We start from the raw sequence: 16,214 nt of genomic DNA on the forward strand, positions 1-16,214 counted from the left end.
AAGTATATTTACTACTTTAATTACTGCTATATTATTTATTACTATTTAGTTTATAGTTTTTAAGAGTTAAAATAATATCTAAAATTAAAGACAGCTTAAAATAACTAACTATATAATAGATACTATTTAGATTAGTTAATATCTTCTCTATCTAGCTAGTTATGCTTAGGTATATTATATAAAATATATATCCTTTACTATTAACTATAACTATCTTAGTGATCTATTTTAAAATACTAATTAGTATTTATTACCTAATAGTTTTTTTAGTCTATTTCTAAAAAGGTAGAGGTAGTAGTAAAGCTAAAAGATGAAACTTAAGAGAAGTAGAGGGGAGAACTATTTATATTTACTGGTTTTACACTAGTAGCAAATATCTTACCTATAAAGACCACTAAAAAGATAATCTTAGTTTTAACTATTAGTTAAACCTAGGTCTAATATAATCTCTACACTACCTAGCTTATAATTAAATTTAATCTATACTTAATAATATCTATCTAGATCCTAAGGTAGAAATTCTTTTAATATATTATCTAAGATATTTATTATAGGCTTAGTCCTAGAGTATAAAAAGAGTAAACCTCCTAGAGGGTTAATATCTATTTATAGGAAGGAAATAAGTAAAAAAGGATAAAAAGAAGACTATAGGATATAAAGCAGAGCTTAGTAAACCTAAAACCTTATATCTAAAACAGAATACACTAAACCCTAAAAGGTAAAATTATATATTTATACTAATACTTTATAAAGAGGCTTAGTAATAAGTAGCTAATATTATATAATATTGTTTAAATTAATAGTAACTATAATATAATACCTTAAGAGAGAAAATATAATATAAATTATATAATTAGAAATAAAAGTAAAAGGTTAATAGTAAATAAACAATCTTATAGCTAAAATAAATATTATCTTTATACTAAAGCCTAAAGTATACTAGATTATATATTACTTTACTTCCTTTTAATATCTAATCTCGTTTATCTCCAATAGATAGAACTAAAAAATACAATATATCACCTAATATAATTACTATATTATATAGTAATTTTGCTATTAAGCTAAGATACTAAACTAAAGACAAAAGTATTATCTATAAGTCTATTTTATACTACTATACTTTACTAATATAGGGGTTATTACTATATTTAATAAGTATAAGTCTACTTAGTATAGGTTAAAATTATCTATAGTATCTAACTAAGTTATCCTTTTAATAGTATCTAACCTACTAAAAACCAATTAAGAGCTAATTATTAGTATAGACCTTAGTATTAGTTAAAGTATTATCTTAGCTATATATAATATCCAAGTAAGGCTATAGCCTTTATAAGAGGTTTAGTTATAGATAATAATTAGTATAAACTAAAGATAAGGTCTAAGTAATTACTATATAGCTATTAGAATCTATCACTATTATATCCTAAGCTTATATAAATTATAATCTAATTTTTAATAGTTATAGTAGGAATAAAGAAGAAAAAGGTCCTATCTAAGTAAGCACAATAGCTATTAGTCCCAATAAAGAGTTATAGAAGCTAGTATAAAGATATAGAATAGTAAATAGACTAGTAGAGATAAAAGTGTAGGGATAATAATAATAGTTTTTAGCTAAAGCAGAGGCAACTATACTATATAATCTAGAAATACTATATTATTTCACAGTGATAAAGATAAGCAGATAAAGTGCTAAAAGGGGGAAAGATAGGTTAAGTGGGAGAGGAGAGTATTAAATAACACACTAGATATTTTATACTTAAGAGGACTATAGTGGTAAGTAGTTAAACACACTAAACCAGTTTAAGTATAGTGGATTGCGCTAATCCTCTCTAGGAAAAACTAAACTAAAGAGGGCCAGTAAAAAGCTATTATCTCTTAAGATATAGTAGAACACTAAACCCAATCAGGGTGGACTAGACTAAATAGGGTGGTAGTAGGGGCAGACACCAAACCCAATCCAGGGGGGGAGCCAAATCTGGTGGTGCCGGCATAAATGGTTATTGTACTTAATAAAATACCTTTAGAGTGCTTTATTATTTATAAGATCTATATAGGTATAAAAGCTCTTATTAATATTAATTTATATCTAATATCCTAGGAAAAATTAAAGGAATAAGCCTAGTATATTATAATCTTTCTTATAAAAAGATTTATATAGCTATCTTTAAGCCTTTAGGGCTTTTTGGTTATTTTTATAAAGAAATTTAATAAAAAGTAGTAGATATATATTAATTACTATATATTAAACTAAATTACTATTAAAAATAGCTATCTACTTCTATATATCTAAGACCTCTTAGATTAGATTAATTAAATAAAGTATTTATTAAAAATTAATTTAGTATCTAAATATTAATAGATCTAGATAGGAATAAGTTTAATTAAAAAGATAGTTTTTAATACTATCTAGGGGAAATATAAATAGTTTATTATACTATTTAGTTTAATAAATACTTTATAATATTCTAATCTATTATAAATAATATATTATATCTTTTTTTAAACAGAAATATAATAGTTTATCTAGATAATATACTAATATTTTTTAATATACTAAAAGAACACTATAAATATCTAGAAATAGTCCTCTCTCTACTCTAATAGTAGAAATTATATACTAAACTAAAAAAATATATTTTTATAATAAATTAGCTAAAATTCTATAGCTATATCCTCTAAAATAGGACTATCTTATTTTTTTTAAAGAAAATTAAGGTAATCTAGATATAGCCTTATTTATAGAATATTTATAAAGTCTACTAATTTTTTAGCTTTACTATCTATTATTACTATTTTATATATAATTTTATAAAGATATATATACTACTATATAAATTACTAAAAGAAACTAATATAGAGCTTTATATAAAGAAGTTCTATCTTATTTAATAGATTTTAACTATAGAGTTAATATTGTATTAGTTAAAAGAAGCTATAACTATAGCTTTTATCTTAATTTAACTAGATTATATAAAATCTTTTACTATTAAAATAGATATTTCTAAATAGGCCTTTAAAATAATCTTAATATAGTAAGATAAAACTAATCTTTTTTATTTAGTTATATTTAATAAAAAGAAATTATAGGGAGTAAAGCTAAATTATTTTATTTATAAGAAGGAGCTCTTAGCTATAAAAGAGGCCCTATATTTATAGAACTATTATATTAAAAATAGGATAATAACTATAATTATTACTAATTATAAAAGTCTATAGTATCTATAGATAACTACTATATATAGTAAGTGTTTAGTTTACTAGGTTAAAGAATTCTAAGAATATAATCTAAGGATATACTACTATAAGGGTTTAGAAGCTATTATTTCTAATACTATTAGTTAATAGCTAGATTTTATTAAAGACTTATCTATAAATATAGCTATAATCTAGCTTAGCTAGTATATCTATTTAGTGGTAATATATATAGTCCTAAGAATTCCTAAAGATAAATAGTTAGCTATTATTATTATATATTTAATAGATAGTATATATCTAAAGGGAAAAGCTCTTATTTATATTATATTAAGGTTTACTCTAGCTCTGAGTTTTTAGATATTTCTTTTACCTATAGGTATATTATTATCTAAAGAGGCCCTAAAATATTAGTTTATATTTATCTATAAAGATAGTATATAAATACTATATCTAAAATAACCTTTTTATATAGATTTAGTATAGAAGGTCTATTATAAATATAGGTATTTTAGTTTCTTAGGCCTAAATAGGGTTATTTAGCCCTATATTTAGTGGCCTAATATTTAATTAGATATTAAAAAAGCTACCTAGGAGTGCCTAAATTGCTAAATTTTATAGAATCTAAAGAAGTCCTTTAAAAAGGAAATAGTATAGTATATAGTTATTACTAATATATATCTATTTAAATATTAAAGGATTAATTTAGTTAGTTACTTATTAACTACCTTAAATAAGAATAGATAAATTATTATAGCTATCTATTATATAATTAGATAATTAATAGCTAGAACTATCTTTAAAGCTATAGAGGAGATATTTAGCTAGTTCCTATATAAAGATATTTTCCTTTTATATAGCACCCTATAAAAGCTAATCTCTAATAATAAGCTAAACTTACTATCTAATACTATTTAATATTTTTTAAGAATCTTAAAGATTTATTATTAAATAATAATACCTTATTACTTATAAATAAATAAGAAAGTAAAGAATCTAAATAAGGTACTTAGATAGATATTTATAAAATACCTTATAAATAAGCTAATATATATTTAGGACCTATATTTATTATATACCCTTTTTACTATATATATATAGGAATATTTATTTATATATTTTAGTCCTTTCTTTCTTATTTATAGTATTTACTTTTAAATCCCTAAAGATTAGAATATATCTACCTTAAATAGTACTAATAATATTAATTTTTATATCTAAGGTATAGTAGATATATAAATAAAGATAAATAAACTTTTTTTTATATATACTATTAAGAAAAAGTAGATTTAAGACTCTATAGTAGTAAAGACTAGTTTCTCTATAGGGAATTAGGTATTTATTTAAAATAAAAATAAAAAGAAGTTCAAAAGTAAATAGTTTAGTCTATATTAAATATTTAAAAGCTATTTTTTAGAGATATATATATTTAGAGAATCTAATAGATAAATACTCTATATATTAATTAATAGATTATATTTAATTATAGTAAATATAGATAAAAAGGACTTTATATAATTATAGATATTAATAGTAGTCTATTTTATATTATAATAAATAGGAATATATATAGAAATATTTAAAAAAGTTTATATAATTATTAAAAATAACTCTTTTATATTTTTATATATTAATCTATCTATATTTATATATATTAAATAGAATAAATTTAAATAGTTAAATACTTATTTTTATTTATTAAAAAAAAAGATATTATTAATTATATTATTATAAAAATAAAAATAAATATAAAGAAAATATAAAAGAAAGCCTTATCTAGAAAAGCTATATAATAAACTATATCTAAAAGAACTAAAACCTTTAGCTATAAAACTATACTATATTTATAAAAGCCTACTAAGGCTATATTTAAAGAAATATAATCTTTTAATATTAAATCTAAATCTAATAAATAAGATTTAGAAGTAAATAACTAGGAATCTATAGATTTAAGCCCTAATAAAAAAAGGTTTAAAAGAAAATAAGAGAGATATCTTTTAAAATATAGAACTAAAAAAATTAATATATTTATTAATATAAAAAGATAGTATAATATTTAATAGCCTATTTACTATAATTATTCTTTATCTTTTTTTATTTATATATTAATAAATATAAAAAAAGAGGAATAGTCCTATCCTAGGATAAAGATTAATAGCCTTTATAGGGCTTATTAAAAATCTATAATAATAAATATAAAAGGCTTTTATTAAGTATTTTAGGAAATAGAAAAATACTAGAAAACCTAGAAAATAATTAAAAACTACTAAAATACCTATATAAAGGTATTTACTACTCCTTTTATCTTTATTTATAGTAAAGATATTCTTCTCTTTTTCCTCCTTTAACCTATATAAAGTCTTTAGTTTATTTATAGCTATAAATATCTTAATAAACTAGTTAATATCTAAATAGATTTAAATATCTATAGTCTTAATATCTTAAAAGGCTAAATAAAAGGCTATAGGATTATTACTTTTACTAAGTTTATAATTATCTAAAAGTGATTTATACTAATAAATATTAAAATTAGGGCTAGTCTTATATAGCTTTTTATAATTAAATCTTAAGCTAGCTAAACCCTATAAATCTTTTTTTTAGGGATTTTTAATAGCTTACTATTAGCCTATTTACACTTTTTATCTATAGCTATAATATTACTAGATATAACTAAAAGGGTTACTACTTATATCTTATTAGCTTATATATATCTATAAAGATAGCTAAACTAGGCTTTATCTTATTAGCTTTTAAAAAAAGATATTTAGGATTCTAAGTATATAGAGGGTCTATAATAAATATAGATAGTGCTTTATAATCTACCCTAAATTCTACTATTAGTCTACTATATAGGCTATATATAAAAATATAGGGACTTATAAAAAGAGTAATATTTACTATTTTAGCTAAATATATAGTTAGTATAAATACTATTAAAAATAGATATACTTTTAATAACTAGAGTATAGTATAAAATAAATATATTTAATATCTTCCTATAGGAGTTATATATCTTTTTAGTTAGGGCCTTTACTTTAACCTACTATATAAATATAGCTTAATATATAGTAGTACTTTTTATTAGTTTTAGGGTATTACCTTATTAGTTTATAAATATATATATAATTAGTATCTATAGGATTATTATATTTAAGGGATTTATTATTTTAGATATATCTATAATATTAGCTATTATTAAACTTTTAAGAGCTATAGATAGGTTTATAACTACTTTAGTTTTAGCTATATATTATATTAATATATATATTTTACTTTATATATCCTTATATATATAAATAGCTTAGGAAATTTATTTATCTATAGTAAGAGGAGATTTTAGAAAGAAAAGGTTAAAAAAAAGGTAAAAATCAGATAGAATTTAAAAAAAGATAGCTAATTAAAAGCTAGAAGGGATAGATAAAAGGAGATATAAAGGGAGATATAGAAGAAGGATAATATTTATATCTTTAAAGATAACTAAGATTATACCTATTTCCTAATTAAGATATTTATTCACTATTATAATATAAATATATCTATTTAATTATAGATAAGGATTAACTTTCTTTTATTTACTAATTTAGCTAACTAAATACTAAGATTATAGCTATTTATAGCTACTTTACTGTTCTTTAATATTTATTAGGTTTCAATTTTATTAATTAGTATCTAAGATCAATATTTTAGTTCCCCCTATAATTAACTATATATAACAGTTACTATATAACTAGATATATATACTATATACCCTAAAAGCTCCTTTTCTAGTAATAAAAAGGGGCCTTAGTGCTTTAAAAGTATTAGTACTGAATAGATATATACTTATACCTTTACTATTATATTATTATAGCTTATACTACCTATACTAAGGTATTATACTATATTTCTTTTATTTATATTACTATATAGGCCCTATATCTATAGCTTCTTTGATAAAAATAGCACTTTAAGAGAATTTAGGTATAAATACTTTATTATATAAGGATATACTTAGATCTAGTAAGGGAGGATATAGTCTAAGAACCTAGGACCTATATAAGTGGTTTCTTCAGTAACTATACACTCCTATATAGTTATATACTTAAGTACTCTTCCCCTTAACTTAGAAATATCATACTATTCCTGCTTCACAAATCTCACTAGATTCTATTTAGTATTAAATCCTTAACTTAATTTATCTTAAATTATATAAAATACTTTTATTTTTATAGTCTTAGTTATATTATATACTTCTTTTTTTTAGATAATATAAATCTATTAAGGTTTCTAATTATTTATTTTATTTTTATATTTTTTTATTATATAGCCTAGTTTATTATATTTAAAATAAAATTTCTTTTCTTTATATTATTTCTATTTTTTAATAAAGAGCTTTACTATATTAAACTTTATTAGCTATAGTTTATAAAGATTATTATAGATTTTTTTAAATTATTATAGTTTTTATCTATCTTTTTAGTAATAATATCTATTATTTTAGTATTATTTACTATATTATATTTTATTTTACTAAAACTTTTATTTATGTAGTTAATTATTAAATTTAATTATAATCTTAATTATCTTTAAAAATTTAATAGATTAATTAATTTATATTAATTTATCTTTAATTTATTTTTTAAGACCTTATTTAAATAATTAGATATAAATATTATTATTATAATCTAGATATAAGATAATCTACTAAAATTCAGTAATATAGATATTTACTAAGTTAATTTATTAGATTTATTTAAATCTTTTTTTAACTATTTACTAAATATTAATATCTTTAAATATCTATTTAAGCTTTTTCTTAAAGATTTAGTATATTATAAAGATTTCTTTAGTTATATTATTTTAATCTTTTATAGATTTTTTATTAAATTCTTAAATATAAAATTTAAACTATTTAAAAACCTATTTTTAGAGATATATAGATATATATATTATTTTATTAGCTTTAGCTATATAGTTAATAATATATAACTATATATCTATCTAAATAAAAAATATTTATAACTTATTTTAATTATTATAAAAAAAATCTAGCTTTAATAGCTTTATAAATAGAGCTAATTTTTATATTAATTACTCCTATAATTATAAGACTATATCTATTAATTTAGTATTAATAAAAGATAATAATAATATATATCCTATTTAATCTCTCTTTATATTATTAGTATTATTATTTTTTACTATAGTTATATTTAGTAATTTATAATAAAATATTAATATCTTATTAACTTTACTTAAATCCTAAACTTAGTATTTAATATATTATATATTAGCTAATTATCTACTGCTATATTAATCTTATTATTTTAAAGATAATATTTCTCTTAATAGCTATAGTTTCTTTAAGCTTATCTATCTCTTATTACCACTATCTATTTAGCCTTATATAGGCTTAGAGTCTATAAGATATTTATCCTAAAAGGTATATTAATTAAGGGCGCTAACTAAGTTAGTCACTTAAAGAATAATATTATTAAGTAAGCTTCTAAGGTTGTTAGATATTAATTAAGATATTAATTAATATAAAGTCAATCAAGAATAAGTTATATTCTAATCTAGATATTCTAAGTAATAATAGGAATCTAAGTGATATATAGATTAAACGCGAAGAACTAAATATATATTGGTAAATAAGCGTCCTTATATATATCTAGTCTATTGTATCGCCCAATAAGACCAGGTCTTATTGCTCAATAGGATCCGATCCTATTGTCTGCTACGTCGCCCTAGTACCCAATAGGTCGAGTCACATAATCTGCTGTTCGTTTAGATTGCAGCCTGAAGGTTTCCCCACGTGACTTCCAAGTTGATTGGTCATCGTTTCTCTATTTTCATGCCTTAGCGTGTTGCTGACGCTAGGTCCGTAACATTTAATACCTGGTATACTTAGCGCGTCTAGAACTTCTCGCGGTAGCGAAAGAATTCCACTATTCTCGAAAGGACGCACTCTAGATGTATTTCCGGACTTATAAATTACCTTTGTTCTTCAATAAGCCTGGTTACCAATATGATATTCCCGGTTATATCTATATATTCCCCTCACTTAACAGCTATAAGCACTATCTATCTAAGCACCATAGTATATATATTTGACACTTACGTCTTGCAAAGAAATTTTGAGACCAGTTACCGCCGTAGAAGATTGGATTATAGGCGATATACAAGAGCCACGATCAATATCTACTCCAGTACAAATTCACGTAAAAATATTGCAATCTCAGCACCAGCGGTGCTGCTTTAAATATAGCATAAAGAGATTTCGTGGAAAAGGAGTAAAATTCCTTTCACAAAAGATATCAGGACCTTATATGACAAGAAATCAACAAATTGGCCTTATTAAATCGCTTGACAGGGTGTGCAAGTGGACAAAAAAGAAATCTGACCAGACTGGGGTTCGATCCCAGGACCTTGTCGGTGTTAACGACACGTGATCACCAACTACACCATCCGGCCGATTATGGGTTTTTAGAGCAACAATGAGAAATTAAAATTAGCAAGTAGAAGTAGAAGCCTTGAGAGAGGCCGGAAAACACAACAACACAGTTATAGACTTATACATGTATAGAAATATTGTAACAGGTTTCTCTCACTCCAGAATGATCTTTTACATGCGATAGATAGCTGGTTTGAGTTCTGTTCATTTGTTTCCCCTCTCAGTTTCGAAACAACATATTTAGCAGCACAAAGAGAAGGAGAAAACGCATAAACCGATTTGCTTCAGGTCGGCGGATCGTCTTAATGCAGGCTTAGGATAAATATCGACCACCATGGCCTCCGACCGGCCGTCCTCCCTCGCTCTCCAGCAACTCCCCCAACCCCCGGCCTGGCTTTCCAAAGGGTGACTTGCTCTCAAAGTAAAATAGTATCAGTGTCAACCATTCTTTCGTGCTTCGAGTTACGCCAGAAATATCATCGCGCAGAAGAGCAGTATGATCTTTCAGTGAGGCAGTTAAGAAACGAGATGGGACGGCAAAAGCACCGCTTGATTCTTCAAAACCTGGAGCGGTACAAGAACGAGCAGCCTGTGGTCGATAGCGAGCGGCAACTTTCTGGAAAGGTTGTTGACGAAGAAGTCATGGGTGCGCTACAACGTACCGGCTATATGACACCGTAGCATATGACGCTTATCGATAGCATCCTGACTATGCCGGGTACGACAGTCAAGAAAGAATACGAACGCCGAATTGCTGCAATCAATGCAGTGATTGCCGTCTGTGATGCGGAAGAGGGTGCTCCCTCGCGGCCTCGTGGCGCCTAAAAACGCCCCGCCAATGTTGTCGATGTCTCACCGCCAGACTCCGTCCCTAAAAGGCGGAAGTCAACGTCTTCAGATAAGGGTGACGATACGTTTTCTGAGGTAATCGCGTCAGTTTGCGTTAAATCCCCCGAAGAGAGACCAAGGATCTGCTTTACTTGTCTTGGCAATCTTAGACTGCCAGAAAGTGAACGCCTGAGGATGTACAAGAATCCTGGGTCCCTCAGCCGACACTTCGTCAACAAGCACATCAAGCTGTTCCAAAATGACGTGCGCTCTGAGTGCACTATTTGCGGGGAAAAGCTGGTGTCAAAGGAGGCACTGCTGAACCATGCGCAAAGAGTGCATGGAACTGTCTCCTGCTTGCCATTACCAGCTCTTGGCCTAACCCTGCCATAAACACCAGGTTTAGTTTCCTCCCCTTTTATCCGATGATATAGATGGCCTCAATTTGTGTAAGCTTTGTGGTGTTAGCTTATTTGGTTGTAACCCCGACAAGCCGAAATAAAAACATCAATAGTTGTCCTCAATAAGCCTAGTGATATCGTCCGTAATATGGTCTCCACTTCTTCGTCCTCATCGTACCCTCATCCTCCAAGGCAGATTGTAGTGTATCTTTTGTATAAGGAAATGGCTCGCCGAGCCAAAAGGATACATATCGATAAGTTTATTCGTCCCGATCCGCTGCACCCATCTGGTGCGTTGCAATCTACTTATGGCCTCGATAAGTTCGAGAGGGAGTTTATTCTTCTGGTGTTCGACAGTGAAGACAATGACGGTCACTGTAATGGACTACGCACGACCTTCGTCACAACAAGCCACTGTTTAGCCTTTCCTTTGACACTACCCTAGGCACATCTTCTCTCGATACAATTTATCTCATAGTTATCCCGAGCACCTCTCTGTATCTAGCAATGCTTCAATCTTCTTCCCTGGCAAAGCAGAGACTCGATTTCATCGAATTCAGCCAATGCCCCCGAGAGACATGGAGTACCTGCTGCTGACGATATCCTTCCTAGGCAGTCAGCCTTCTTGTATATAGGAATAGCCTAAAGTAGTCGTTTATAACTCTAAAAGTTATCCTAAGCTAGGTATAGCGGCTAATCCTATAGTGGTTAAAAATAAACCTACTCTATTAAGCTCAGCTTTTAATCCTATTATAATCTATATTAATAAAGATTAATATAATAATAAGATAGGCTAGTTTATTTCTAATACTAACACTATAATTATAACTATACCTAAATAGGAGAATTTAATCAATAAATACCTCCCTAATCTAGTAAAAGAGAATATATATATCTATCTACTATCTATCCCTATACTAACTAAATAACCTATATCTAATAACTTATAGCTTTAAGTCCTTAATTACTTAGTTTTAGACTATACTTAATTAAATATATATTTAGAAGTCCTAGCTAAGAGTATCCTCTAAGAAAGGGAGAATTTCTATAGTTATAAAATCGTAATTTATAGATACTATATAATATATAAAAGAGGTAAATATAGAGAAGTTATCCTTTCTAGCTACTCTATTAATAGTTATTAGAAAGCGAGAAAGGTATAACTAAAGGCAGTATCTTAAAAGTAGAACCTATAGTATTTCACAGCGTACTTAAGACTACTCTTACTAGTAGCGACGCTATCACTTAGGGTCCGACCGATCTGACTAATATACGCCTCGATAGTTAGGAACGACACTTCGGCGCCTCTGAAAGGGGCCTAATAAAGCGCAAATTCTTATACGTCAAAGATATCCCGCCTAGGCTTAGGCGATCGAAGCGTTTGATTTCTTCTCGACCCAGGCGATCGGAGCGTCTGATCAAAAAGGCTAGCCACTGATAGCGGTGTTTTCCCAATTGCGTCGGGAATTACGGAGGAAGGCAGGTGATGCGTTTAACAGTGTGTCGGCTCTGTTGGGAGGTTCCAGAGAAGGTGAGAGAGGTAAGGTTGACATTGCCTCGCGAGCCAAGACAGTGGGGGCTGTACTGGACTTCGCCGAGGCATCACAGCGATTTCGAAGTCGCGCACCATAGGGGCAGCCTAACAATGAGAACGGCGGCTGGGCCACGGAAAGCCTTGACGAGGCTCTAAGTTCGTTTTCAGGGAGTGGCACACTCTACATGTACATACATTGGTATATATAGTTGTTGTAGCCTGCATATCGCTTCGGCAGTTGGATCCCAGATTAGGTGATGTATAGATACAGTAGTGGCAGCCTTAGGCTGCCACTACCACTCTAGGCAGAAGGCAGCTGCTGTGACTACAAATAGCTGCCCCTACTCACATAGGTAGAGAATAATTATCACACTTGTACCTCAACCCAGGGTCTCAACTTCGGCGAGGGGTCAGGGTAAATGAAGACTACCTACCTACCTACCTACCTAATAGCTCCCTCCTACTAAAGTGCGGAATATGCTGTTGGCCACAATTTCAGTCAAGTTGACTCTATGTTTGACAAGCTCAGAATGATTGAGCCTTTCCGTCACAAGCTAAAAATCTGAGCAGTTGAGGTTCTAGACAAAGGGAAATGGTGACGTCTACAGAGATCACCACGACCTAGACCGGTCTTAATCATCTGTGGGTAATCAGTCGAAAACGAAAGAGCTGAGTGGGCCGCGACCCGAGAAACGCTCTGAGGTAGAACAACGATTGTCTATGATAACCACGCCATCACTTAACTTTTGAGTTGAAGGAGCTTAGCTATGCTAAGTCATGGGCTTCACACAAAACACCTAAAATTGCGTTTTTACCTTAAGAGATAGAGACTGGAAGCATCTAGCCAAGGTGCAGCCAGCAAGCCACAGCGTGCAGGTTTTCAGCTCGTATGATGGCCGATAATTCTACATAAAGCCTGCTTCTTGCTTCCGGTTTTATAGGCTCTATAATTATCCGAAAGTAGAGACGAGCCATCGCAAGCGCACAGAGAGCCTATAACAGCCTTTAACTAGTTCCTACTTCGTTGCCAAAATGATATGGGGGCTATTCAAACCCAGGTCGTCCAACTATGAAACCAAGGTAAATGTTACTTCCTATTCTTCTCATCTATATTAGCTCTAATATTTTAAATTAGGCGCAGGGTTTGCAAGTTCTGGCCGAGGGGACCAACCCGGTTATAGAGTATGTGTGCTTCGCTTTCAAGTTAACTGTTTTTCTTGTACGACTGTACTAATCAGGTCTCAGCATCGTCGCCGTCCACGGCCTGAACGGCCATCGAGAAACAACATGGACGGCGGGCAATGGCGACAATGGCATTAACTGGCTACGTGGTCTTCTCCCTGAAGATCTTCCTAACGCCCGGATATTTAGTTGGGGTTACGATGCAAATACTAGTGACTCTAAAGTCAGCTGCCAATATATCCACAATCACGCAGCAAATTTGGTGTCCGATCTTTGCAGGGTGAGAACGAGCACAAATGTACAGAGTTCACAAAAATATGCACAGAAACCTGTTAATAGAATTGACTAGGCAAATGAACGCCCAATCATCTTCATCGCGCACAGCCTGGGTGGGATTGTTGTGAAAAGTGTATGGATGTTCCCTTATGAGAGGCCTATTCGCTGACAGGTGCAGGCCCTCCTTCACTCGGATTCTGCTCGACAACTCACTCTTGAGCACCGAAGATCGATCAGGATATCAATATACGGCATCATCTTTATGGGAACACCTCACCAAGGCAGTCCTGGTGCATCCTTCGCCAAGATCTTAGCCAGGATCGCATCTCTGTTTGTATCTACTAGTGACCGGCTACTCCAAGACCTTCGACAAGGCTCGTCTTGGCTCCAGCTTCAGCTTATGCAATATGGCCAGATCAGCAATGATTTCGAGACCATATATGCCTACGAACAGTTTACCACTTGGATCATAGGCAGAGAGATTATGGTAAGTTGTTGCGTGCGCTGATACATGGAATAAAGCTGAAGGGAGTAGATTGTGCCAAGAGAATCCGCTGTTGGTCCGGAAGCTGAGAATGCGCTGCCGGTCGTTATACATAGAGATCACATCAGCATGGTCAAATTCAGTTCCCGATTGAATAAAGACTATCAGGCAGTGCTGTACTATATTAGAAGAATGACTGAGGCTGCACCTGAGAGAATCAGGGTCAATTGGATGAGGGAAAAGAGAATTATCGAGGGTAACGCGACCGTCATTAACTGTCTCATTATGTATCCTTGGCTATTTCACTAACCTATTCCACTAACTGGCTCCTGTAGCCCTGAGAACGCCCCCGCTAGCAGCACAACTGAGTATGTCTCGCTTGGCGATCGCGGAACTTTTTGAGTTTACGGGCTGACAATAAAAATACTTAGGTCCACCAAACACTCCACTTGAATCTGGAAGAATTTACCGCTTTTCCATTACTGACGAAGACGTCCTAACAGTTCTGAACCCCAATGGAGATGTGAAGCTGAGACCTCGAAATAACGATGACTCGCAGAAATGGAGGGTCGAAACAACTGACAGTGATAGTCTTGGATTTAGGAACGTGTATACCGGGGGCTTACTTGGTGTCAATGCGGCTGGCTGGGTTGGAGCTGGTACGTATCGTCTGGGGGAACGGGAAAGGTTCTTCTTGTATCGTGTCCAGGACGGGTATCGATTTGTCGTCGATAAGTGGTGGTGGCGTAGGAGGGCGCCCCTCCTGCAGTTTTTGGATTTCCTTGAAGTGCAGCGCGTCCCTGTCATCAGTGGCAGCCCTGTTACAATTAATATTACCCAGCTAAGTAATTGAGGCGGAATTTTTCCTTAACCACATTTGTTTACTCCTGTTATTGTGGATGAATGGATGGAGAATTTTATTTACCCTAACCCCCTCATTGTGTTGAGGTTTCCAGGACAAGGCACCACATTGATGCCCCAGTCCTAACCTCTGTCTGCATGCACTTCCTGGCAAACCGGAGCATTGAGCTTGATATGCACTCTTACCGCCGTTATAATCTACCTTCAGGAGATCTTCATGGAAGATCAGCGACTGAGATTGATCACAAGGGATTTACTATTGTCGGGTTTGCCGCTCGTTCAGCATAAAGCCCCCTTGAACCTCACGGTAATAGATACAGTTCTAAGCAGTTCTACACAATCCTCTCCAGAATCAGCAGGAACGAAAGCCCCTTGCGAGAAAAGTGTATCTTGACTCGACATATGGCTTGTCCGAGATGATACGTTACCTCGCGAATTTGCCAAGCTTAACGGATTACTGGAATCGTGCCAGTAATTCTATCCTACGCCTAGTTGGAAGAACACTACCTTCTGGGTTAGGAGAATGGAGATTTCGAACCACCCAGATCCAGACCGCTGGGCACAGAGCATGGCAGCAAGCTGTCCCTGCTAGTCAGACGATTGCTGGTTACTACAATGATCTGTTTCGACTCCCTTTTAGTCTCTGATCCCACACTCAGTTTCGTGACCGACCGTTTTCGCTTTAAATATTCCGATTCGATATTCCAGCCGTGGTCCCCGCTGCGTCGATTACCCACACTAGCGACCGTGGCCGATAGTTTGAGGGGGTTCCTCGACACTGTGACCGGGAACTTAGATCGTCTGGTGGTGGTATGCCACAGCCAGGGCGGATTGATTATCCAGCAGTACTTGTCTAGCATGCTAAGCGAAGGTCGTGGAATGGACCTGTCCCGCATCCGCCGCATTATTCTGTTCGCCTGTCCCAATAACGGCTTTGAGCTGGGCTTAAGTCTTCGCCGGCGGGTTCTTTGGAATCACCCACAAGAACGTCAGCTCCGCCCTCTCAATGCTGAAATAACT

At 31.3% G+C, this 16,214-nt stretch overlaps 2 protein-coding genes across 2 annotated transcripts; both read left to right on the forward strand.

Moving 5' to 3' along the window:
* Positions 1-10,156: 10,156 nt before the first annotated feature.
* N7459_010111 (uncharacterized protein) lies at positions 10,157-10,453 on the forward strand (the record flags this gene model as incomplete). Its single annotated transcript, XM_056949279.1, has 2 exons — positions 10,157-10,274; positions 10,356-10,453. The coding sequence occupies 2 exons, from the start codon at positions 10,157-10,159 to the stop codon at positions 10,451-10,453; spliced, it is 216 nt and encodes a 71-aa protein (XP_056795212.1).
* Positions 10,454-13,423: 2,970 nt separating this feature from the next.
* Positions 13,424-15,186, forward strand: N7459_010112 (uncharacterized protein; the record flags this gene model as incomplete). The annotated part of the gene is made up of 8 exons (XM_056949280.1): positions 13,424-13,471; positions 13,527-13,573; positions 13,637-13,853; positions 13,923-13,982; positions 14,028-14,336; positions 14,385-14,589; positions 14,669-14,701; positions 14,765-15,186. The coding sequence occupies 8 exons, from the start codon at positions 13,424-13,426 to the stop codon at positions 15,184-15,186; spliced, it is 1,341 nt and encodes a 446-aa protein (XP_056795213.1).
* Positions 15,187-16,214: the final 1,028 nt, after the last annotated feature.

The sequence above is a fragment of the Penicillium hispanicum genome (genome assembly GCF_028827665.1).
Source record: "Penicillium hispanicum strain IBT 35686 chromosome Unknown utg000009l_segment0_segment0, whole genome shotgun sequence".
NCBI lineage: Eukaryota > Fungi > Ascomycota > Eurotiomycetes > Eurotiales > Aspergillaceae > Penicillium > Penicillium hispanicum.